The 25,542-nt window shown below is 39.6% G+C and overlaps 1 protein-coding gene and 1 long non-coding RNA gene across 2 annotated transcripts; one reads left to right on the top strand and one right to left on the bottom strand.

The window, feature by feature from the left end:
• Positions 1-3,434: 3,434 nt before the first annotated feature.
• Positions 3,435-24,535, top strand: LOC116722272 (ephrin type-B receptor 2-like). The gene is made up of 16 exons (XM_032566489.1): positions 3,435-3,758; positions 13,581-13,645; positions 13,723-14,407; positions 16,124-16,279; positions 17,742-18,077; positions 18,634-18,758; positions 18,864-19,026; positions 20,319-20,427; positions 20,619-20,683; positions 20,831-20,953; positions 21,102-21,349; positions 22,088-22,303; positions 22,390-22,539; positions 22,999-23,192; positions 23,279-23,434; positions 24,421-24,535. Exons 1-16 carry the CDS (start codon positions 3,686-3,688, stop codon positions 24,527-24,529), a joined length of 2,973 nt encoding a protein of 990 aa, XP_032422380.1. The 5' UTR covers positions 3,435-3,685; the 3' UTR covers positions 24,530-24,535.
• LOC116722662 (uncharacterized) lies at positions 13,330-13,884 on the bottom strand. The gene is made up of 2 exons (XR_004339814.1): positions 13,774-13,884; positions 13,330-13,629 (listed from the first exon to the last, which is right to left on the bottom strand). It is a non-coding gene; the product is annotated as an uncharacterized LOC116722662 (long non-coding RNA).
• Positions 24,536-25,542: the final 1,007 nt, after the last annotated feature.

Genomic DNA, 25,542 nt, shown 5'->3' with positions numbered 1-25,542 from the left:
ATGTTAGAACATGCAGTCAGTCTTATCTGCTCTTACTTACTGAAAGAAATTCTGATCAAAAAAATTAATTAAAAATGAAAAATGCTTCCCGGTATCAATTTTATTATAATCTCCATCAATGCAGCCAATTTGGTGTTTGGATTTTTTAACTATTCACATCAACAAAACACACAACACTGATCAACACAAGGAAGCACATATTCTGGGATGGACAGAAAGTCCCTCTTGAAAATGAGCTCTAGATTTCAATGAGTCTTTTACCTGGTTAAATAAAGTAAATCATTTAAAAAATAATTCATAATTTCCTTTTTGTTCACAAAAAATAAAAAAAATCTAAAAGTTTTGGCATGGATTTGCATTATTAGTTGGTTAATGTTTACATTGTGCCATTTTATAAAAATGCTGCTCATCAAATGTGAGTTAAAGAAATTTTACTTCGTAATTTAACTCCTTGAAATTTAAAAACTCCTGCTATTTCTGAAGCTCCGCCTCCAGGAAGTCATCCCAACATGGCTCCTTTATTAACCCTTTAGTGTTTTTATCAACGTAGCTCTGAGAAGTAGCTCCTATAATGAGCTCAGCAGTTCCACCAGGTGTTTGCTAATTGTGCTGGCTAGTCGGAAGGAGCTGAAAGGGGGAGGAGCTGCACCTCAAAGGCGGGGTTAGGTCCACCCAGACGTTCTGCACCACTAAATGGTTGCCATGGAAATTAAAGGATGCATGAAAGAATCAAAGCAACACTTCAGGTTTGTTTTTGATGAGGGAATAACATAACAGAAAATTAAAAAAAGAAAAAAGTTCATTTTTCATAATATTGCCATTTTAGGCCACCTGAGTTAATTTTCTGTAGTACGGGGTTTCCAACTTCAGTCTCCAAGGGCTTCTGCATGTTTTAGTTCTCACCCTGGTTCAGCACACCTGGATCAGGTGACGACTCGTTGGCAGCAGGTCTCTGCAGGATACTGACATACTGAGCACTGACCCCGTTTTATTTGTTCAATTTGAAGGCGAATGCTGCCACCTAGCGGCCAGTGGCTGTTATGTCTGCGCTAAAATAAATCCATGTCATGTGATTGAGGATGATTCCAATCCCCTGGGGTACTGGTGCAGGAGCTTTTTACTGGTTAAAGTGGGAGCAAATCTAGATTTAAGGTTTTCAGGAAACTGGTGTTGATTCTGAAACTTTGTCTTTCATGAGAGTTTTTATTATTGTTGATATTATTAGTTCCTGTAGATCTTTAGACGCTGACATAAAATGATCAAAAACATCAGCAGGTGTTGGTCTCTATCACACACACACACACATGCTCACACACACACACACACACACACACACACACATGTTCTGAATGTTTCAGGTGTTGCAGAACAGAATCAGTCATGCTGTCTGACTCACTTTTCCTCCGTTTTGTTCTCTGTTCCAGGGAAACTATCATGTTGTATTAAAAATGAAACAAGACCACAAGCAGACAGAGAACCAAGTGTGCAAGAAAACATGAGTACTTTAAATAATTCAGGGCAGCTAATATAAAAATGAGCTTGTTGCTGAATGAGACACCATTGCTTTCAGTAGAAAACAGACATAAACAATGAAGGACCTGTGATTAAATCAGCAGGTTGCATGAAAAATATTACAATTTTCAGCAAATATTCATGCAGTCTTTAGAGACAAAAGGTAAAAGCTTCAGATTTATTTCTGATTCTGTATATTGTTATCTTGTTTGTTGAACAGAGCAGTTGCTGGATCCAGAATAAGCTCTTTTTTTAACCAGGAAGTAGAACCCCAACAGTGAAAGCAGCAACTGAGAGCAACCAGCTTTGCTGCTGATTCTATGACCCTCAAGTCAGAACAGATTTACATCTGATTGGACCGCTGATGGCGCGTCTGACCTACAATCTGCTGCATTCTCTCTGCCATCTCCATGGGCAAAGGTTTCCATGGGAACAAGCCCTGGGCTCCTTTAATCTCTTGTTTTGCAGCCCTCACTCATCTGGAGGCAGGCTGGATTCCTTTTTGTCAAGCTCATATTCTTCTGCTCTATTTCCTCCCTCTCTCTCTCTCTTTTCCTTCCTCTCTCTCTCTTTTCCTTCTCTCTCTCCAATGTCAGCACTGCTCCTGAATCTTCCCTCTGACTCATGCTCTTCAGCTCATTCCAGTTTCCAGTTATGAAACGGCTCATGTAGATCAGCTGTAGAGTCTCTGCAGATTTAGCCACCAAGAAGCTGAGAATCAGAGCAGAGTCCTGGTGAACAATTAGGATTAAAACTAAAAACATAGATGCAACAGATTCTCTAAATAATATAATTTCATAAGTCAAGTTCATTGGTAAAATTATCTTTCATTTAATTGGCTACCTAACTCTGTTTAGGCCCACAGACCCACTGAACCATATGAATGCTAATGTATGTAGCATATAGCGTATTTATTCATCTATGTATTTATATACTTTTACATGCTTTATGAATGTTGATTTTGTACTTAATTTATATTCCTATATTCTCCCTTAGCTGGGAGAAGTTAAATTAAATTAATAAGTTCTGCACAAAGAACTCAAGCAAAGTCCACACATTTAAAAACATGATCATAAATGGATATTAAACTAAAATTATTATCACTGTTGCTGTGACTACTTCTATTAATCCACAGTATTTAGCTGTTAATGTGTGAGATTTGATATTTAAAAGTACAGCTGGTATATGTAAATATGAATAAGACAAATATGTGAATGAAATTCTGAGAGGCACAACAGATCAGATCAGCGTATACACTTTAAAATATTTCTGTTAGTTTATGAATCACTGAAAGCTTAAAGATCTGCTGTGGATCAACCTTCCAGACCTCTCAGGTTCTGGTTCTGGTTCTGGTTCTGCTCTGAATCCAGAACCAGAGCCAAACACGGAGACGCCTGCATTCAACTTCTATGCACCACAAATCTGGAACAAACTTCCAGAAAACTGCAAAACAGCTGAAACACTGAGTTCCTTTAAATCAAGGCTAAAACCACCTGCTTAAAGTTTCCTTTGATTAATAATAAATGGAACATTGATCAATATATCTGATGTGTATTGATAATTTTAACAATGAAACTTAACAAAATGTAATATTTGTTTTTGGTTTTCACAACTGCTGATGTTTTTATGCTTTCACAGTAAAACACTTTTCTCTGCCTTGATTCTGAAATGTGATATAATAAACTATAATAATATGCTTTAAGGCTGGAACATCTGAGTTTAACTTATACTTCATACTATGTTTATTTTTCTTTCTATCTATCTATCTATCTATCTATCTATCTATCTATCTATCTATCTATCTATCTATCTATCTATCTATCTATCTATCTATCTATCTATCCATCCATCCATCCATCCATCCATCCATCCATCCATCCATCCATCCATTGTTCATTTATTTCTCTTCCGCCCCCCCGTCCCTCCACTTGGTTGCTCCCAGCCTGATCGGCCGCAGCCGCGGCGGCAGCAGCGATCCCAGCCATGATCCCTTCTGTCGCTGATGATGACGAGGATGAAGCTCCGTGTTTCTGAATGAATTCACAGCCTGGGCTCCGCTGCTGCACAGCTGCTGGACGGATGCATCGCTTCCTGCCTTCCTTCCTTTCCTTCTTCTTCTTCTTCTTCTTCTTCTTCTTCTTCTTCTTCTTCCTTTTGTTGATCGCACACTCAGATGCGCGGGATGCCTGTGATTATGGACGTGGTGTGTTTTCTGTGGATGCTGCCGTCGGTGTGGGCTGTGGAAGGTAAGCCTGTCTGCCTGCACAGATCTATGCTCATCTATCTGCTGCTGACATCAAGAGGAAGCCTGCGGGTGGAAAACATTCGATAAATGTATTATTCGAAGTATTATTATTATTATTATTATTATTGTTAATATTATCGTTATTTATGCTCCACCTGTGAGCCAACAGCCTGATTTTGTAGGATTTTGGGAGATTCGGGGCCTACCTGCAGTTTTCCTGTCAGCTTGTGCAAACTGGACCCAGCAGCTCAGAAAGTAACTCTGTAGCTCCTGGAGTTTGGTCCAAATCAGAACAAGCACAAATATTTATTCAGACTGTACATAAGGTAAAACAAAATGATAATGAAATGAATTAAAGAATTTCCTGCACACAACACGGTGAAACTAATCAGTATCTGTGAAGAGTGAGATCATTTCATTCTTATCAAACAGCTGCTGGAATTATAATTAAACTTATGTTTCAAATAAAACCTTAAATTATTGTTTATTTTAGGATAAACTATTCAATTCGTTCTCTGGAATCCTTGACATGAATATTTTTGAGTTCACCGTCGTCTGGTTGGTTTTTCTGAGACAAATTGGTGTATTGGTGTATATTTATCCAAAGCTTCCTTCAGGGAAGGATTGCGTTTGGTAGATTTTCTACCAAAGTTATTTCAGTGATGAACTGTCATAAATGCTTTTTAGCACCAATTCTTTCTGTTTTTATAAGTGGCAGGACTGAAGTTAGCGTTGAAAATATGCTTCTGTCTGCACCACAGGGCGTTAGAGAACGGCTTTTGTTTGGAGCTGCAAGTTAATTGGTTGTTGATTTGTGACAGATTCTTAAAAACATAAACACAATTATCCAATGTTTAAATCTGTAAAGTTAGTTTTGCTGTTAATGAGTTTAAATTGAGAAGAAATTCAGCAGTAATATAAAGTCCGGTTAGCACTCAGCAGGGTTTGGTTTCATTTCGTCCATCTGAGACTATTTACTCTTTAAAAAGCTAATTTCATGCATTTTTAATTTAAAAAGGTAGTTCATAAAGTATCAGATGTTTTACTGAAAAATGCAAGGAGTTTTAGGGGCTTTGGTTCATATGTCGCAATGAGCAATAAATCAATTAATAGTAAGATAAATTAAAATGAGCTCCATAATTTCCATTTCTCTTTTTTCTCTTTCTACCAAAAACTGGATGAAGAAAGTCTTCAGTCTGATGCTTTTCATCGCTTTTTCTGAGGAATAATTTTGCTAAAAAGACTCCATAATTCTTTTTATTTGTTGTTTTGCTTATTTATTTTGGTTGTTCAAAATATCTTCCAGATCCAGTATTAAATGTTCATTTCAATTTAAAGTTTATTGATCTTTCAGAATGTTTTATTGCATTATTACTATCATGTTAGTTGAAAATGGTCTCAAAACAAAACTATTGTTCATTAAAATAACTAATGGGACAATGTAACCTGTGGGACCATGCCTCACTGATAGGGGGCAGCGCTGAGCCCCAAATACACAAGTGGCAATAAATAATAAATTTATTATTGTGACAGACCTATTCATATCTCCATCAGATATTTGGTAAGAGATGATAACAGGACAAGTGGCCACACACTCTCTCACACTGAAGGGCAGCTTAGAGTAACCAATGAACTGAACATGAAGGTTTTTGGACTGCGGGAACAAGCCGGAGTACCAGGAGAGAGTCCATGAATACGCAGAGAGAACGTGTCGACCCCAGGCAGCGAGGCAGCAGAGCTACTAACGGCCAAGAAAACACTGATAAAAATATCTGAGCACGTTATTCACGGCTCATCCTGACAGCTTTCACACTCATTTAGTTCTTTCCACGTCTGGGTGAAGCAGTGCAGTGCTGCATCTTACCTCTGGGGGTGCTGTGTCACATATAGTGAATGAAGCAGGCAGTTGTTCACATGCTTATCGCTGTTATTTACACGTGTTTTACATTTGTTGACGTTTTACAGTGTGACACATTTAATTAATATAAGTGGCATATTTAGTCCTTCTGATTGGCCATAAATGTACGGTGGCCCTGAGGTGCAAACCACTACAACATTAATGAAACGGAAAGGGTATGTCCCAGTTGGAGACCTGAAAGATCGCTGATTGGACGACAGCGCTTTTGAACCGGAAGTTATCGCTTCCGGTTCAAAAGCGCTTCGTTGCGTAACGGGCGATACGTTATAGCGTCGGCCATATTGAAAGTGGCTTATCTACCAGCAAGCTAATACAAGTAAATGGACCGAACTTCTTAAAGTGCCGTTCTGCAAAGTATTTCAAGTTAATGAATGCCACTGACACAATCTCTCACACATTATTATATATAGGAATTAAAAAAAAAACAACAATAATAAAAAACAAAGGATGTTTCGAACTTTTTGATGTGATTATTTAATTGTTTTGGGGCACAATAATTACATCAAAAACACTGTCGTCCAATCAGCGATCTCTCAGGTCTCCACCTGGGACACACCCTTTCCATTTTGTTAATGTTGTAGTGGTTTCGTTAATGTTGTAGTGGTTTCGTTAATGTTGTAGTGGTTTCGTTAATGTTGTAGTGGTTTGCACCTCAGGACCACCGTATAAATGTGAAGTGAAAATGCGCCGAGTGAGGCAGAAAGTACCGTGCCTCACTGATAGGGGGCAGCGCTGAGCCCCATAGACACAACAGGCAGCAGGTGCTCTTCTTCACGCATTGAAAGAAAATAGAGTAAAACTTTATTAAAAGTGTGTGCATAAGACCCTGTCAAAAACTGTTGTCGTGAATGTCATTCTGTAAATAATGGCACTCTGAATGCAAAATTGCATTAAAACTTGCATAAAAAGTCCATTAAGTGTTCATGACATGTTATGATATGTTCTGTGATGTTTAAGTCATGTCAGCCTTATGCACACTCCTTCAAGTGAAGAGTTACTGAGTCGCTGCTGCTCCACCAACATGGAGGCCTTAGCTTTCCACAGCACCTTCAGTCTGTCTCTGCTTGGTGAGCTGCTAATGTTTCTTCTTCTCCGTGTGAATGCTGGTTCAGGTCGCAATCTCAGTCACGTCTGAGCTTTTCTGCAGCTTGGTGCCAACCAGCCTTTCTTTTCATTTATCCATCACCTGAATGTGAGTCAGTCCGAATCCTTCATGGATCTTCTTCACCACAGCTGATGATGTTCCTGCACACTGACTGCGGTTTCATTACAAATATGCTCAAATCTTTGTCAATATTCCGCTAATGTCGGAAAAACAACTTCACAATTGAAAATCACATGTGAATACATTAATTTATGTGATAGGTTTAAAAAAACATGCCGCTGTCTCTGTACTATCCGTACCTTTGGCTCATTGCGCTGAAGAAATACTTCCGGATTATTCTTAAAATGTACATCAAAAAAGTGTAACATATTTATTCATATTAATTAAAATGCTATTTTAATCGATGCTTTAATTCTCTTAACGAATAGTTGTCATAATGTAGCTAAAAGATTATATGTAGAAAATTGTGTTGGACTCAAAGAACTGTTAGCTAGTGGTTACCGTCAGTGCGCCCCCTGGTGGACATAATAAAAAGCCCCTTATTTTATAATAGTCATAAATTTTATGAGACTAGCTAAATGTGTTATCGGATTACCGATCAGATACACTTATTTATTACTCTATTTCCCCTCACTTCTGATTATTGTACATTCATTCACGTGATTTGTTTTTTCCAGAGTCAGTCTTGTAAAAATCGGTTAAATTGTTTGAATCCTTATTTCTTGTTATTCTCTTTAAATGATATACTATTTTTACGATTACAATGACATGCAAAAGAAAAAGGAAACAAACATGTGACAATTAGCCGATGGTCCGGATTGTCCTGCTACTTCCTGTCGTTTTCTTCTTCGTGGTTTAGCCGCTGAACACCTGTTCTAGTCATGTGACTCGTGTGATGCGAAAACAGTGTTTACATTGGAAAAAATTAAAACAACTTTGACTCAGCCACAAAATTACCTCAACCGTCATAACGAAATTGGTATGTTTCCATTAAGCAAATTTATTTTAGAAATGTTAAATTGTGTAATTGTTTGGTCGGTGGAAGCGCAGCTGCTGAGTTTGAGTCGCTGGTTTTCGTGTCTGCTGTGCCTGATGTACCTTACCATGAGTTTCTCTGCTGCAGCCCTCAGGGATCCTGTTCTTGTGCTCCAGATTGATGAGATTTATTGTAACATTTCTGTTCGTTGTGTGCCAGTAGAAGTGTATGTAATCAACATAATGTGCTTCTTGGGACACTTTTAGTCATCTCTGAGTGCAAACATGCAGAATCACGACACAACAGAGAGAGGATGTTCTCATCCTGGAGGTTTTATTATTTCTGTGTGCTGATAAATAATCTATGTGGAGAGAAAAAGGAGTGAAACACAAACTCATTTCAGCATCATTATATTGGTTTTCTCATGTTTTGAGAAAAAAAATAAAAAGCCAATAACCCAAGGTTCACAGAAAAACATAAATGTCTAGATATTACTTTAAAATCTTGTCTCAGTGTTTTGGTTTGGATAAAGATTTCCTGATAGGAATGACCTCAAAGCTCAAAAACTCAAGCATCGAGACATTCATTGTCCACTGATGCATCAGTTTTACTGTAGCATATATTCACTCCAGCATATTTTCTTTCCCAACGGGATCAGTAGCTTTAGTCCACGTTATTTCTACTTACTCAATCTCTAGCGGACAATCACATACCTGAACCCACTGGTTTCCCAACAGCTCAGCAAAATGTCCAGAAAATTAGTGATTCATGCAACATTAGCCTGAAATCATTTTTAATTTTATTCCAGAGCGTTTACTTTGACTGAGTAAGCTGATTGATTGCATTAAAAATTGTCACGTAATCTTTCACATTTCTTTTTCTACATACAAAAGTCCTGAGCTGGAACCTTTATATTAGCATTTCTGATACGCCTGTTAATGTGACACACAAGCTACATCCGCTAACAGCAGCGAGGGACGAAGTCGCGTCACTCGGCCTGCTAGGGGTTACCTTCTGCTTCCAAACGATCTGATTGGACGCTGGAAAAAACGATCGTTGAATCAAGTTGTGCTAAAGGGAGTTAGCCTATCAGCAAAGCTGTTCAAGCCTAAAATAGCATCTCAGTGCTAAACGTGTAGCAGCTAAGGCTAATGTTAGCATCCGCATTTCTAAAGGAAGAATGATCAGAGATGATCTCTGCTCCAACCTGATGGTTGAAAAACCTGAAGAACAGATTAAAAACTGTAAATATCGTTATTATTCTTCAGCTCATATGTCTGTTTATTCATTTAGCTGCTAAAAGCTGCTGTCGTCGTCTGTGCGTCAGTTTTACAGACGTACCAGAAACACAATGGAAATGTTCCGGCTCTGAAGTTTTTATGCAAAAAGAGAAAAGAAATGAAAAACATGTTTAGTTTTGTTAAAAATTTTAGCTTATTAAAATCAATGCAATTATTTAATTAAAATTAACACATAAATTTCCTAATATAAATGCTTATTGTGAAGTACTGGGATCTGCTATTACTGCTACAAAAGGTGCTGCAGGATATAAAATAAGATTTATGACCTTTATTAGTTTGAAGTTACTTTAGGGAAATTTATGATTTGATTTATTCATTTTCTGTGGAAAGATGCCAACATATTTGTCAGTTTGTATTATTAATGTCATGATCCTGGATTGTTTGGGTTTTTCTATGTTTGTATTTTGATCATTTCCTTCTTTTCTGTTTAGTTTCTTTGTTTATTCGTTTGTTAACATCTCTAAATCATATTTCTGCCTCTGACTGCCTGCATCTTGGGTCCAACTACTCAGCAACATGACATATTGAGGATTTTACCTCAAAGCAGTAAAAATATGTGTGTGATCTCTTCTGCACTGCTCCTCATCGAGGCCATAGGGAGATGAAACAATCAATTCTGAATTTGATTGCTAAGGAGATAAAAGCTGACATCACTGCTCAGTTTTTTAGCATGTTTGTCGTCATGACGAGTTTTTCAAAATGAGCCGCTGGAAGCTAGCTAACAGCCACCGCCGTGACGTGAAGCAGGGAGTTTTATGATGCGTCTATGTTGGTTTGATCTATCATGACATATATTATGTGATGCAGCCTAGTAGGATTATGTGTGCTGGGCTTAGTTGGCCCAGTCTCTCCTCCTCTTTGGCCTACTTTTACTGAATCATGCAGGGGGACGGAAGCACAAGAGCGCCCTCTACATCCATGCAGCAGAACTGCAGGAACAGATGGAGCCAGTTGGAAGAATCAAAGCTAATTAACTACAGTCTGCAGGAAAAAAGAAAAGATTAAATTCATGCATTTCTATTGTTTATAGTATTAAACCAAACATATTTTACAAAGCCAAGTCTTTGTGGAGCAAACTAGATTTTGGTTTGAACAGAAGATAATTTGTCAAGTTGATATAAAACTATTTCTATAAAAGTTTAGCAGGGATTCCTGGTATTTCAGGTGATTTCCAGCTGTTTTTTCTGTCTGTACTGCTGGGAATGAGGAGCAGCTCTAATAAACATGCAGCAGAAAGGAGAACGTCAGACACTAATGCACCTCGTCTCTCCATCTTCCACTAGAAGCTCCAGCTGTGCCGAGCCCACATGCATTTTAAATGTGGAACTGCGGCAGCGTCTTTCATTATTAACACACATTCACTCGTGTATTTAATTCTCCTTCCCTCTGATTATGACGGATTTGTTTCTGCGTGTCATGTGCGGCTTGGAGAACATTTCCAAACATGCAGACAGCGAGAATATTTATCCAAAGCTTCAGATCCCGAGTGTTTATACATTTTTCATCAGGAGTGTATCCCAATTTCATTCAGCCACAAGCAGTTAGAGCGAGTCATGTACAGTTAGTGTCAAGTCAGTTGAATTTAGTTTTATTAGTGCCTGAGGTGCCCAAACTTTTTGCAATGGGTGCCACGACTCTCTTTAACTGACTAAACCGTCTGAATTGTAGTGAGGGGAGAACTAGGAAGTAACATGAAAAGTAAAAGAAAAACTTCAAGTAAAATATTTGTACTTTGATCCAGTATCTAGTCAAAGTACTTTCCAACACAGAAAACAAAGCAAATTTATACTTTTTCTAAATGAATCCAGCTCCATGAGAGTGAGTTGGAGAAACTTTCCATCCACAAATTCAAAGTAATTTACTGAAGGTGATTTTTTTAAAGTCAACTTTCTATTTTCAATTAAATACCATTTTGTATTTACAGTGTAGTGTCTTAATTTATCATTTTATACCCCATGGAATGGGATTATGGACAACAGAAAAATCTTTAAATTACTGTTTAATAAGGGCTGAAATGATTAATCGTGATTAATCGATTAATGAAATATTCATCAACTAATTTAGTAATTGTATAATAGCTAAATAGAGTATAAAGTCATGAAAAAGTGCCTACTTGCTGAAAAAACATCATAATTAAAATAAAATTGAACAAACAATACAAACGTTTTGCAAAATAGATAAATAAAAAAATTTAAAATGTACAAAAATCCTCAAATGACAGTTTTAGCTTCACACGGTTCAAATTCTGTAAATAAATAAATCTCCTTTTAAACAACTTTTGCTCTCCAAATATTAATTGATTAATAGAAAAATAATAAACAGCTTCTAGCTGCAGCTGCTAAATGTTATTGCAGTTTTTCTTACTTAAACAAGAAACTGAATTATTTGTTTATTTGCTTATTTTTAAAGACTTATTGCATTAAAATGGCTTATGCGGTTTAAAGAAAATTTTGCAGAATGTCCCATTTTTTCATCCGATTAATTGATTAATCAATAAAACAATTAAGTTTTGGTCGATATTTTCCATCTTGTTGTTTGTACCGAACCTCCAGAATAAATCCTGGGTTCACAAACTCACATCTTCAATACGGACAGTTTAGAAACTCGAGGTAACAGCTAGTGAAGTTGTAAAAGCGTGTGATGACTTGTGTCTGCACACCAGGCTGTGCTGCAGCCAGAAAGCTGCAGCAGAGAGGAGAGAGAATCTTCCCCAGGAGCAGAGTGCTGCACCTACAGTGCCTCTGAAGTGACTTTTTCTTTCGAAAATAGAAGATATGTGAATTAAAGCAACATTAAAAAGTGTCACTACATGTGATTTCAATGCAATATTCTCAAACGAGACATTGATAATGGCGTCACAATGGAAGCTACTAAAAACACACTAAGCATGAAGCAGTTCGTGGGAATTTGAGTTTTGAACTGTGAGGGTGAATAGATTAATTTGAAATGTGCTGCAGGTCAGCGCTGGTGGCCTCTTTGTTCCTGCCTAACTGTGGCTCTAACACCTGGCTCTCCACTCGCTCCCTGCTCCTCATTAATCGCTGCTGACGCTAACAGGAAGCGATCACCCGGAAAAATGGGCCATTTGGTTGCAACAGTGCTGCTCACATGTTAGCATGGCTCCCGACCAGCCAAACCCTGGCAGTCATTTCCCAAAGTCCTGACTAATTATTTCAGTTTGAACTTGTTTCATTTTGCCGAACACGGAAACAAAAATAAATTATTGACAATTGAAGACAACAGAATAAACAACGCATTTTAACCTTTAACAGAAATAACCATGAGAAAAGTTGTGTGCAGCAGAAACCCGGCAGTTAGCGAGCCTCAGAGACAAAAAAATCACAATCCAGGTTTTTATGGCCTGAATTAAACGACATCCTCTCTGGTTTGGTCAGAGGAGTTCCTGACTTTGACTGGTGTCCAGCTGCTGATAGCATTCAGCAAAACAGGCTAATAGCTGTAGTTCAATAAGCAATAAATCAATTAACTGCATGATAAATTCAAACAAGCTCAATAATTTCCATTTTTCCATTTTCTCTCTATTTTTCTACCAAAAACTGGATGGTAAAAGTCTTCAGTCTGATACTTTGGTCTCAACTGTCCCTTTTTTTGAAGGACAGTTTTGTTTAAAGACTTTAAAATTCATTTTATTTGTTCTTTCTGTTGTTTTGTTTGGATATTTAAAATGTCTTCTAGTTCCAGTGTTAAAGATTCATTAGAATTGAAAGTTTATTGATCTTTCAGAATGTGTTCTTTCATTATTATGCCATTACCATTATATTACTTGAAAATGGTCTCAAACAAGAACATTATCATTTATTGCTATAACTAATTTATTGTTCAGCAGGATTTATTATTGTGACAAGCAAATCGGTGCCGTCGGTTTGAAACCGTGGCGCTGAAACTCCATTTCTCTCTCTGTCCCAAACAAACATGGGGCCATACTTGTTTTTTTTTAAGCATTTTTTTGTGTTGTTCTGTTGCTGTTACAGCGCCACCAATTGGCCTGGCAGACCTCCTGCAGTGTTTTCAGTGGTACTGCCTCCTGGGCGCACATGTCTTACTAATCTTTTACAAAGATTTACAGAGTTCGTCTGCATGCAGGCAGAACCACATTTTGACCAGAAATGTTCTTTTTTTAAAATCATATTCAACACAAAGCGTTGAAAAGTATTTTCTGAATGAATTGAATAGTTTTATTACTTTAAGTTTTCCTGATTGCTAAAACTGATTTTAAATCTTCATGTGTCCAAATATGTAAAAACACACACAGATGTTCATAGTGGATTTTATTACAACTGTATGCAACTTCACATGAAATCATTATTACATTTTTAATTGCAGTTTGTAAAAACTACACAATAATAACAGACATCAGACGTTGGGAAATGCTTCTTAATTATGTGATCAATATTAAAGGTCGTGTTCATATTTTTAGTTTTTTTTCCATCCAATGAAACAGTGAAAGGACAAAAAAAGTTGAATTCTTTCTCAATCCTTTCCTCCTTTTGTCTTTCCTGCAGAAGTTCTGATGGATTCAACGACAGCAACAGCAGAACTCGGCTGGACCACCTACCCGCCACAAGGGGTGAGAGAAACAGTGAAACAAAGAGAAACTAAATGAAAGATAACATTTGTTGTTCTGTGTTTGTGTTTCTGTCTCAGTGGGAAGAAGTGAGTGGCTATGATGAACACATGAATACCATTCGGACGTACCAGGTCTGCAATGTTTTTAACAACAGCCAGAACAACTGGATCCGGACCCGGTTCATCCAGCGCCGCGGCGCTCAGCGCATCCACGTCCAGATGAAGTTCTCAGTGCGGGACTGCAGCTCCATTCCCAACATTCCCGGCTCCTGCAAGGAGACCTTCAACCTTTACTACTACGAGTCGGACTCCGACGTGGCCAGCAAAGCTTTCCCGCCCTGGATGGAGAACCCCTGGGTGAAGGTGGACACGATAGCCGCCGACGAAAGCTTCTCCCAGGTGGAGCTGGGAGGACGCATAATGAAGATCAACAGCGAAGTTCGAAGTTTCGGACCCGTTTCTCGTAAGGGATTCTACTTGGCTTTCCAGGATTACGGCGCCTGCATGTCCATCATCGCCGTCAAGGTGTACTACAGGAAATGTCCGCGGGTGATCCAGAACGGGGCGGTGTTCCCTGAGACTCTGTCCGGAGCGGAGAGCACCTCTCTGGTGGCGGCCAGGGGAGTGTGTGTCCCCAACGGGGAGGAGGTGGACGTTCCCATCAAGCTGTACTGCAACGGGGACGGGGAGTGGATGGTTCCCATCGGCCGCTGCATGTGTAAGGCCGGACACGAGGCGCTGGAGAACGGCACACTTTGCCAAGGTAAGGAAGACGTTGCTGTCTGTATTCAGGCTGCAGAGGACATTTCCTTAAAGGGGCAGTATCATGTGTTTTCCAGGCACATAGAATAATCAAGTCACTATGTTACCTTCAATTGTTATAAAAAATATAGCTATAAATATCAAATGTGACTTAAGTTTGACTTCTTAACTTAACTCATATAAATTGGACCTCTGTCTCTTTAAAAACTCCTGCTGTTTCCTCTGTTAACCCTTTAACACCGTTTTATCAGCGTTGCTGAGAAGTAGCTCCTATGATGAGCTCAGCTCAGGTGTTTGCTAATTGCTGCTGACTAGTCTGAAGGAGCTGAGTGGGGGAGGAGCTGCGCCTTGGAGGCGGGGCTGCGTCCACCCAGGCGTTTTGCACAGCTGAATGGTTGCCATGGAGATGAAAGGATTTCTCAAACTTGCATGAAAGAATCAAAACAACACTCTAGTTTTGTTTATGATGAAGGAAAAACATTATAACATATAAGTTGATTTTACATGATACTGCCCCTTTAAGATTATGTCGTGAATCTTTCGTAACTTTTATTTATTTTGTCTGCTGAATTGGGACACTATACATTATAAAACATTTTGAACAACACTAATGTGACTGCACCAATTACAGCTGTAACTGTTTGTTGCTATGGCAATGGTACCGCCTGAACGACCCAAAGTGAATAAAGATTTAAATCAGGGGTGTCTAAACTTTCTGTCATGTGAGCCAAAATCATCAGGTTAAAAGTAAGAAATTAGAAAATCTAAAATAAAGTAGGCTGATTTAATTATTTTGTAGGAAAACAATGTTATTTATTGAAGATCTAAAATGTAAGAAATATTTTGCATGTTTGCTAGATTGTTTTTTGATGGGAAGAATAATCCAGAAAGGAGAAAGAAAACTAAGAAAGAAAGGAAACTTAGGGGCAAACCAACAATCATAATACATTAAATAATTATGTCATTTACAGTGTAAGATTGGATCCCACACTGTAAAAAAAAAGTCACTAATTTACGGCATCGAACCATAAATTAGAGACGTTTTTTTACAGTGTATGGAATGTATTATGTAAGGATGATTGTCCATAGAAATTTGTGGAGTTAGTAAATTCACCGTTTTCATTATGTCCGACTGTTGTTTTTATAAAAATTGATTCCTTGGCAATAATTAACAGTGTGATATTTATTTAGTAACAGAGACCTTCCCATTATGCATACATGTACTAACATTTTACATTTTCTACAGTTTGTCAGTGTAGGATTAGACTGCTGCTGCAAAACCTGAATTTGTTTTCAGGTTTTTTGTCATTATTTTCAGGTCTGCCGGTGAGAGTAAAGTTTACAGGATTTACAGTTTGATTATAATTTAAAACAAACATTTTTCTTCTGCTCCTTTCGCCCTGATTGCATCCCATGTTCTAACATGTTGAGATATGAAAAGTGACAGCATCTGTCGGGGTCTCTGTAACTGTCATGTTAATGAGCTGACCTTTCTCAGACGCAGACATGATCAGGCCTTATGCTTTCCGGAGAAACTGTGAGCAAGAAAGAAACGCAGAAATATTGTTTTCAGAACATGTCAGGCTCTGATGTGTGTGTCAGGACTGTTTACGTAACAACAAGCAGAAACGATGCAAAGTGGCGCCATGTGACCATGTTCAGCTTGTCTGCTGCTCGTTTTCCTTCCTGAGCCTGGAGTTGTCTGCTCTTTCTCCAGCTTGTGTGTCGGGTTTCTTCAAAGCTGCACAGGGAGATGAGAAATGCCTGCAGTGTCCCATAAACAGCCGAACCATCAGCGACGGAGCAACCAACTGCATCTGTCGTAACGGCTACTACCGCGCTGACGCCGACCCGCCCCGGATGCCGTGCACCAGTACGTAAACACTCTGCAACGGTGCAGAGCACAAAACACATCCGACTGATGATGATGATGATGATGATGATGATGATGATGATGATGAATGAATAATCAGAGTTGGGTAGTTACATTTACTCAGTTACGTTTTCTTCAGTAACATTTTTGAAAACAAGTATTTTTACTACTACTGTAGTACTTTTATTATGAAGTATCTTTACTTTTATTTGAGTAAAATGTTTGGATTTTCTGAATGAAAAACAACCAAAAAACAGACGCACACCTGCAGTTTTTGTCAAAGTTTAATAAGTTTGTATTGAAAAAAAGAGTCTTTGTTACTTCTATGAATTATTGTCACTTTGGTCCTTAAAATACCAACATTTCCACTTAACTTTATATTTGGGTCTGTCTAATGATGCTATTTTAAAATACTAAATGATTGATAATTTCATCAGTTACTCAGTACTTGACTTTTTACCAAATACTTTTTCACTCTTGAATAATTTCTTGGACGGCTGCTTTTTTCTTTACTTGAGTAAAAATATGTTGAAGCAGTGCTACTCTTACTTGAGTATAATTTTGGGTTCTCTACTCTGTACGGACAACACATTAATAATCTGACGACATGAATAAGTAGAATGATGTTTGATTCAGCATTTATTTTAATTAGTGTGACCATCCTCCAACATTTGGAGGCTCTCCTTCTGAAAAAAACTCCTGAATCGAATGAATGCTTAAAGCTGCAGTTTGTGATATTTATTTAAAAATGTTTTTCTATACATTTGCTAAAACTGTCACCCTATCATGACACTGTAATATGAGGCAGATAATCTGTGAAAAGATTAATCTTCTCCACCTCCTTCCTGAGCTTCTATTGTCATCTAAAGAAATGAACCAAAAACAACCAATCAGAGCCAGGAGGAGGGGCTTAGCGCTGTCAATCAATGCTAAACAACTCACCTGTTTTATCAGTGGCCAATCATAAACTATAATATTGTTGTTTTGAGAATGTTTTCAAGTAATATATTGATAATGCTGTAATAATGCAGGCTCTCAAAGTCCAATAAATCTAAATTTTGTAAAGAACATTTTAACACTGGAGCTGGAAGATATTTTAAATATCTAAAAATAAAACACTACAACCAAAAACAATAAATAAAAAATAAAATCCACTTGCAGTTCAATTCAGCTTATTTATGTAGCGACAATTTACTATAAATGTCGTCTGAAGGCACTTTAGAGAAAAAATGTTTAAATTAAACCAACACCATAAATTAAACGGATTATGATGTTTCTGTAAACAAAAATGCCTTTCTAAAAATATTAATCATCAGAATGGAAATGATCAAGCTCATTGTAATTATCAGAACTGTTTAATTATAAGTCATAAGTAGACTGAGCTTACAGTTTGGAAAAGTCCTTTAGGTCATTTTGTGAGGATGTTTGGCTGGTTTGTTGTGTAACTCTTCTTCCCGTCCAGCTGTTCCTTCAGCGCCACAGCGGGTCATCTCCATGGTGAATGAAACGTCTGTGAAGCTGGAGTGGAGCCCGCCGCTGGAGAGCGGAGGCCGAGAGGACGTCGTCTACAACATCATCTGTAAGAGCTGCGACAGCCGGCGGGGCAGCTGCACCCGCTGCGGAGACAACGTCCAGTTTGTCCCGCGGCAGCTCGGCCTGACGGACACCGGCGTCCGCATCAGCGACCTGCTGGCTCACACCCAGTACACCTTTGAGATTCAAGCTGTGAACGGAGTGTCTGACCAGAGTCCGTATTCGCCACAGTACACGTCCGCCAACATCACCACCAACCAGGCCGGTTAGTGAACATCTTTCAGATCTGTTTCATCCAACAAGATCCAACGGGACAGAAGAAAAAAAGACATTTCCTGTCAGGAACTTGATAATTCTTCTTCTGTCACAAATGGGAGTTGAGATGGGAGATGGTGTCTTTCTCATAAGGGCAGACGGTTCCATTGACCATTGACATATTCTACACCATCATATGCATAGAAAGACGAGGGCAGTTGTGGACAAACTTCTGCTAATCCTTAAATAGTAGAGCTAATTTTTTAACTTTAAAAAGAAGTTAGCTAGAGTTTCCAAAGTTAGCTTTGAAAATAAGTTAGGCAAAGGTAGAAAGACAAAGTGCAGCGTTTTATCTGTTAATAGCAGAGGTTTTTCATTTAGCGCTTCAGCTAACTTTGAAAATACGCTAGCTAAACATGGAAGTTGGTCTCCTTGGTGGAGAGCACACTGAGGGTTTGTGACCAAGCGTTCAACTTGAAGTATCAGAATCGTTCGTCTCTGGTGCTCTTTACTGTGGCTTTGTCTCATTTTTTCTCTAACTTAGCATTTTTCTGGTTTCTTCTCAGCACCATCTGCAGTGTCCATCATCCACCAAGTTAGCAGAACTCCCAACAGCATCACCCTGTCCTGGTCTCAGCCCGATCAGCCTAACGGTGTTATCCTGGACTATGAACTCCAGTATTATGAGAAGGTACATCCGTCCTGACTGGGTCCGTCTTTCCCTGCAACATTTGTAGAGGGGTTTTAGGTTCTGGACGGAGAACAGTCATAGCTTGAATTGTTTTGTCTGTTTCAGAACTTGGCCGAATATAACTCCTCTCTGATAAGGAGTCAGACCAACACAGCAGTCATACGGGCCTTAAAGCCCGGAACCATCTACGTCTTCCAGGTCCGAGCTCGAACTGTCGCTGGATTTGGAAGCTTCAGCGGCAAAATGTACTTCCAAACCATTACTATGGGTAAGACCTCTTGTGTCTGCCTGAAGGATGTAAATAACCTTTACATTTCTGTCAACACGCTGATATCTGTGTGTGTGTGTGCATGCGTGTGTGCGTGTGTGTGTGTGTGTGTTGTATGAACCCACTGGTGAAGAGGAAGGTTGAATTATGCCAAATCCCACAGTCTTTTATTTCTCTCTGGCCTCCACTGGAGTCTGTAGAAGGTGGTTCTAAAGTCAGTTGAAGTTGTTTAGAGAAAATTTGGAATAAAAACGTCGCATTAAAGACCGAATCCACTAAGACAGGCAACGATTGGCTCAGAGATTTCGCCAACAGACACTGAGAGTAAAGTCGCCTCTGGACAGATCAGAAATCTGTGTTTCTAGTTTCTCTTGAGAAGTCGAAGCTCTTTCATTGCTAAGTGTCTCTATTGGATATGAAATGTTATGTTGATTCTGTCCGCTGTCCTTCACATGTCCAACATGACCAGGATGTAAAAAGTCTTAAATTCAATAGAAAATATGTAAATTGACCTCAAAAAATATAATCACAGGTCCTAAATGTTGTCGTGGCAGGACTATTTAATCACATATATTGTATGTAGTTTATTTTCTTCATCGGATTTTTCTTTCAAGCAGAAGTTTGAGTCGCAGACACCGGCGTATGTTCTGTTGAGGCTAGCTAGCCTCAGCTGCCTCTGGCTAGCTAGCAGGTTAGCTTTTTGCGTCTATCATTAAATTATAAATTATTGCCAGTTAGCTAGACAGCGTTCAACTTTTCTGTACGATGCTCTGTGCATTCTGTGTAAAAAAGCTTGCTACTACTACATAAAATATGCACATTTTTTTTGTAGATTTCTCTCATGACACAGGTCTTAAATTTAAGTCATAATGGCCTTAAAATAGGTTTTAAAAGGCTTAAGCTTGAGTTGGTGAAACCAACGTAAACCCTGTAATAGACGCAGATTGTGGATTTAATTGGTGTTCCTCTTCTTGGACTTTTAAACTGGATAGTTTCTGATGCGGTGGGGTGTGGAAAGCTCTATAAGGTCCAATCAAAACACTGAGCTCCTCTAATACATTTATGGCCTGAGGTGTTAGCCCATCAGGGTCTGGCATTTATTTTGTGCCAAAATCTAGAAGTCAAGTTGTGAGAATCCTTGCAACATAATGGAGGATGAAAGTCTGTGGTTAGTGAAACCACAGGCAGTGAAAGGTGGAAGCAGACATGCTCAGTCTGGCCGGCCAACATGTTTTAGACGCTGTATCTCAGTCAGCTCCAGTGTTTATCTTTTGTCTGCTTTTGTTGTTTAGAAGAGTATAACTCCAGTATCCAGGAGAAGCTACCTCTCATCATCGGTTCGTCTGCAGCAGGAGTCGTCTTTATCATCGCCATGACTGTTGTCATAATCGTTTGTCGCAGGTGAGGCATTATTTGATGGTACAGGTAAATAAACTCGGGCAGCGGAGTAAGAACTAGTGAGCTATACTTCTAGGACTCACATGCATCTAAATGCATCTAATTTTCTTTTGGTGCTATGTACATGTAACATAAAGACATTGTTTTTATCTGTAGACATTTTTACCTTAAAGATCTTTGTTTTTCCTCATCAGGAGGAGTTCAGACAGACCAGAATCAGAGTACTCCGACAAACTCCAACATTACACCAGCGGCCACAGTAAGCAGCGGATTCACTCTTCTGTCTCGTCCAACAGCTATAAAGATTAAAAGCCGTCTTTAGTGAGATGGGGTTCAGTTTTGGCTGCTCCTAACTTTGAGGTTTTTTTATGCATCTCTGCTGCTTTTCCGTTTCTCTCTATGACAGTTTCCCCAGGAGTGAAAATCTACATTGATCCCTTCACATATGAAGATCCCAATGAAGCTGTAAGAGAGTTTGCCAAAGAGATCGACATTTCCTGCGTCAAGATAGAGCAGGTCATTGGTGCAGGTAAGGAGACAATGAATCAGAAACACAATGTTTGAGGATAAACTGGAATATTAGGAGCTTTGCTGTTTGGCTCAACTCTTTCTTCACAGAGATCTTAATGAGAGACCTCTTTGTCCTTTTCCAAACTGCCAACTCGTCTTTCTTATAGGTGAGTTTGGGGAGGTATGCAGTGGAAACCTGCGGCAGCCTGGGAAAAGAGAGATGCTGGTGGCCATCAAGACGCTGAAGGCGGGCTACACTGAGCGCCAGAGGCGGGACTTCCTGAGTGAGGCATCCATCATGGGCCAGTTTGACCATCCGAACATCATCCATCTGGAGGGGGTGGTGACCAAGAGCAGCCCAGTGATGATCATCACAGAGTTCATGGAGAACGGGTCCCTGGACTCCTTTCTTAGGGTAATGCTACCACATTATACACACAAAGATACGCCTTACCAACATACTGTGAGCAGAGTTAATTCTTGCTCTGTTCATACGGATGATAACCAGTAAGATAAAGTGACACTGATAAGCTTGCTTTATGCTTGATGCATGAACACTCTGTGTGGAAAATAGATGCCAACACAACTTTCGAAACATTTATACTCTGTGGTTTGTCCTCTCTGCAGCCCATGTGCTGCTAAACTAGATTCTGACTTGAAAAGTCAAATTAATTTACCGTCGGTGTCTTAAGGTGTTTTCAGACCTGATAGTCCAGTAGACTCTGTTCGATTGGGGACCAAAATAGAAACATCTATTGGAACCAAAACTTCTCCAGCTGCTGTGGTTCTCTTTCTGCCTGTTCCTCTGTAGACCACTTCCTGCTTTTGTTTCGGTCTCCAGTCCGCTTGGTGTTCACATGTGAATTCAAACCGAACCAGAGTTCGTTTCAACCAAACCCTGACTGAGGTGGACCAGAGTTCACTTTTTTGGTCCAATTACACATTCACACTTCCCCAAATGAACCGGACCGTCTAGACAAACGGATTGTAGTTGGATTAAAGTGGGCCAAACATAACTGGTGTGAATGCACCATTAGAAAGTGCCCTTATGCAATTATGGTGCTCTTATAGAGCAAAAACCTGGTAAATCAATCTGACTTGACAGCAATGACACATTCAGAGTAAATTTATGTAGTTTTTCTCTTTCCAAAAGCAAAACGATGGGCAGTTCACTGTGATCCAGCTGGTGGGGATGCTGCGCGGCATCGCAGCAGGAATGAAATACCTTTGTGAGATGAACTACGTTCATCGAGACCTGGCTGCCAGGAACATCCTGGTGAACAGCAACCTGGTGTGTAAAGTGTCCGACTTTGGCCTATCGCGTTTCCTGGAGGACGACACGTCCGACCCGACATACACCAGCTCTTTGGTGAGTCCTTACTGAAGAATAAAAGTACTTGTGATGAATTCATTTTCAATTGGTGGCAAATTTCCTACGTCTTTCCTCCCTGTTAGGGAGGAAAGATTCCCATTCGGTGGACAGCTCCTGAGGCCATTCAGTACAGGAAGTTCACCTCCTCCAGTGACTGCTGGAGCTACGGCATAGTCATGTGGGAGGTGATGTCATATGGTGAACGGCCGTACTGGGACATGAGCAACCAAGATGTAAGTAAATCAATACTGTAAGTAGATCAATACTGAAAGTGTTTGGTTATCCAAGTGTTCAAAGTGCTTTACATCATGAAAACATAAAAACATCATTTGACATTACATTTTGTCAAATGCCATCATTGAAATCATCAACACACATAAAATATGTTGGTCAATGTTTCAGTTATTGTTAATCAGAAGTGACTCTAAACAGATGGGATTTTAGTCTAGATTTAACGGCAGTCAGTGTTTCGGCTGCTTTGCTGTTTTCTGGAAGTTTGTTCCAGATCTGTGGTGCATAGAAGCTGAATGCTGCTTCTCCATGTTTAGTTCTGGTTCTGGATGCAGAGCAGAACCAGAACCAGGAGACCTGAGAGGTCTGGAAGGTTGATCCACCAGCAGCAGATCTTTGATGTGTTTTGGTGCTAATCTCTTGACAGCAGTGTGAATTTTCATCTGTTTGGGCTTTTGCAGGTAATCAATGCCATAGAGCAGGACTACAGGCTGCCGGCTCCGATGGACTGTCCGAGCGCGCTGCATCAGCTGATGCTTGACTGCTGGCAGAAAGATCGCAACAATCGGCCGAAATTCAGTCAGACCGTCAGCACACTTGACAAGATGATCCGCAACCCCAACACCCTCAAGACCACAACGCCGCTGTCGTCCTGGTGGGCAGACAGGCTCTTCACACCCGGACCGGCCCATACCCGCTCACTAATCATGTCTCTATTCTGTTCTGGGTTTTTTGCACCAGTGTTCACTTACCGCTGCTGGACCGCAGCACCCCGGACTTCACCTCCTTGAGCACGGTGGATGAGTGGCTGGAGGCCATCAAGATGGGCCAGTACAAGGAGAACTTTGCCAACGAAGGCTTCAGCAGCTTCGACGTGGTTTCTCAGATGACCATGGAGTACGCTGGTTACCCCTCATACATCCACCAACACATTTCAGATCGGTTTATTGACGCAGCACGTTTAAAAGAACCTTAGCAATAAGTAAAACCTTTAGGTATAAAACCAAAATATATTTAAATAAAATTTACGTGTAGAAGGACGTTCCGGTTAAAACCAGAGTAAAGAGGGTTAAGATATTAAAGGTGGGATAGGAAATAACTGCAGCTAATTCTAAAATGCTACACAAATATGACTACATTTCTTAGAAACAGAGGTTTTCTGGAACTACTGGCCTTTATTTTACAGAATAAAGAGAAGTGGAAGGACATGCAGCCCAGAGTTCAGGAATAGAACAAAATTAAAATATTGAAATAAGAATATCAATATTAGTGCAGTTTTTCTAAAAATGTGTTAAAACATATACATTATTTATTTAATTATGTTATAACTACCCACCCAGTATGTTTTCACAAATAGAGGAGATGCTGTTGGCTGCTTTAATCAGCTGAAAGATGAACACAGGAAATAGGTTGAGACTCTTATTGTGAAGGGGTCAGTATGCCTCTGTACATTTTATAATTTTAGTGATGTAAAATTGCCATGCTTTATGCAAAAAACGATTATTTTTGTTATTGATTATTCTATGAATTATTCTGATGATTAATTGTATTTAAAAATTGACACATTCTGCAGATTTTTTATCTAATGCAGAATTTAAACCAGGCGAAACTAAAATTACCACTTGATGTTTTGGGTAGGACAAATTTGCATACTAAACTTTTTATGTATATTCTAAATCCAAAATGTGTATATATTTGTACAGTTTTGGCTTAATTAGTGTTTTGAGGGTCTTGTTCTTTCAGCAGTTGGCCTTTTTATTCTGTTAGCAATTAATCTTTTTCTAAATTTCTATGATCGATTAATCCGATTAGTCGCTTCAGCCCTAACCCTCATATTATTTCTTCTGCCTCAGTTACTCAGAATCAGTCTTGTTTTTTTTTAGGGACATCGTTAGGATAGGCGTGACGCTGGCCGGCCACCAGAAGAAGATCCTGAACAGCATCCAGGCTATGAGGGCGCAGATGAACCAGATTACCTCAGTGGAGGTGTGATTCCACGGACCCGCCCGCTCGGGCTTTGCTCACCGCAGGAGGCCAGCATCCTCCCGAACTTCTGAGGAGAGCCACCAGCATCCATCCAAACTGTGACCTCACCGTACCTCCCTACAGACTCCACCCGTCCGGGTCCGTCGCTCGGCAGCGCAGAGACGTTGGCTTGTTGTTGTGGCAGCTGCTGCGTTCAGGTAACGGTGCATTCAGGGGCTTCGAGTTGCAGTCGACCTGCGGCCGTTTGAGATGATACTCTGTTTCTACTCAACACCTCCACCACCGAGTTCTTTTACTGAGCAACAAGAAAGTGCGTCCAACATGACCTGGCAGTTCCAGTTTAAGGTTGACTTGATCTCATCAGACCTCACATGTGGTGCTTTTGGTGGCAGTCGGACTTCGAGGCCTTAAACATCACAGACAATCAGCTGAAGGGAACATCTGGACTGACTGACATCTGTCTCTTCACTCCTCCGGCTCTCTTTTCTACACGTTTTACCAATCAGATTTCCTGACTGTTGGTTTGGCATTGTGGCTGAGGGCAGTTTTCAGTTTTTGGGACGTTATTTATTTTAATATTTAAAGGGGCAGTACTATATAAAATCTCTCTTTTTTAAACTTTTATGTCATGTGATAATGTTATTCCCTCGTCAAAAACAAACCTGGAGTGTTGATTTTATTCTATTATACATGTTTGAGAAATCCTTTAATCTCCATGGCAACCATTCAGCTGTGCAAAACACGCAGGTGGACCTAGCCCCACCTTGAGGTGTAGCTCCTCCCCTTTCAGATCCTTCAGACTAGCCAGTAGCAATTAGCAAACACCTGGTGGAACAGCTGAGCTCATTATAGGAGCTACGTCTCAGAGCAACGCTGTTAAAAACGTTAAAGGTTTCATAGAGGAGCCATGTTGGGATGACTTCCTGGATTCTGAGCTCCAGAAAGGAGTTTTTAAAGAGACACAGGCCCAATTTCAAGACATTAAACTGAGAAGTCAAATTTCTTTTAAGTTATATTTG

The sequence above is a fragment of the Xiphophorus hellerii genome, chromosome 1 (genome assembly GCF_003331165.1).
Source record: "Xiphophorus hellerii strain 12219 chromosome 1, Xiphophorus_hellerii-4.1, whole genome shotgun sequence".
Taxonomy (NCBI): Eukaryota; Metazoa; Chordata; class Actinopteri; order Cyprinodontiformes; family Poeciliidae; genus Xiphophorus; species Xiphophorus hellerii.
The sequence above is the reverse complement of the archived record's forward strand: the minus strand, read 5'-3'. Positions and strand labels throughout refer to the sequence as shown.

Excerpts from the sequence above, each read along its gene's own strand:
- LOC116722272 (XM_032566489.1), top strand. The coding sequence starts at position 3,686 with ATGCGCGGGATGCCTGTGATTATGGACGTGGTGTGTTTTCTGTGGATG. Across the intron at positions 18,759-18,863 it reads AACTCCAGTATTATGAGAAG|AACTTGGCCGAATATAACTC; the intron begins GTACATCCGTCC and ends TGTCTGTTTCAG. Across the intron at positions 23,193-23,278 it reads ACAACGCCGCTGTCGTCCTG|TGTTCACTTACCGCTGCTGG; the intron begins GTGGGCAGACAG and ends TTTTTGCACCAG.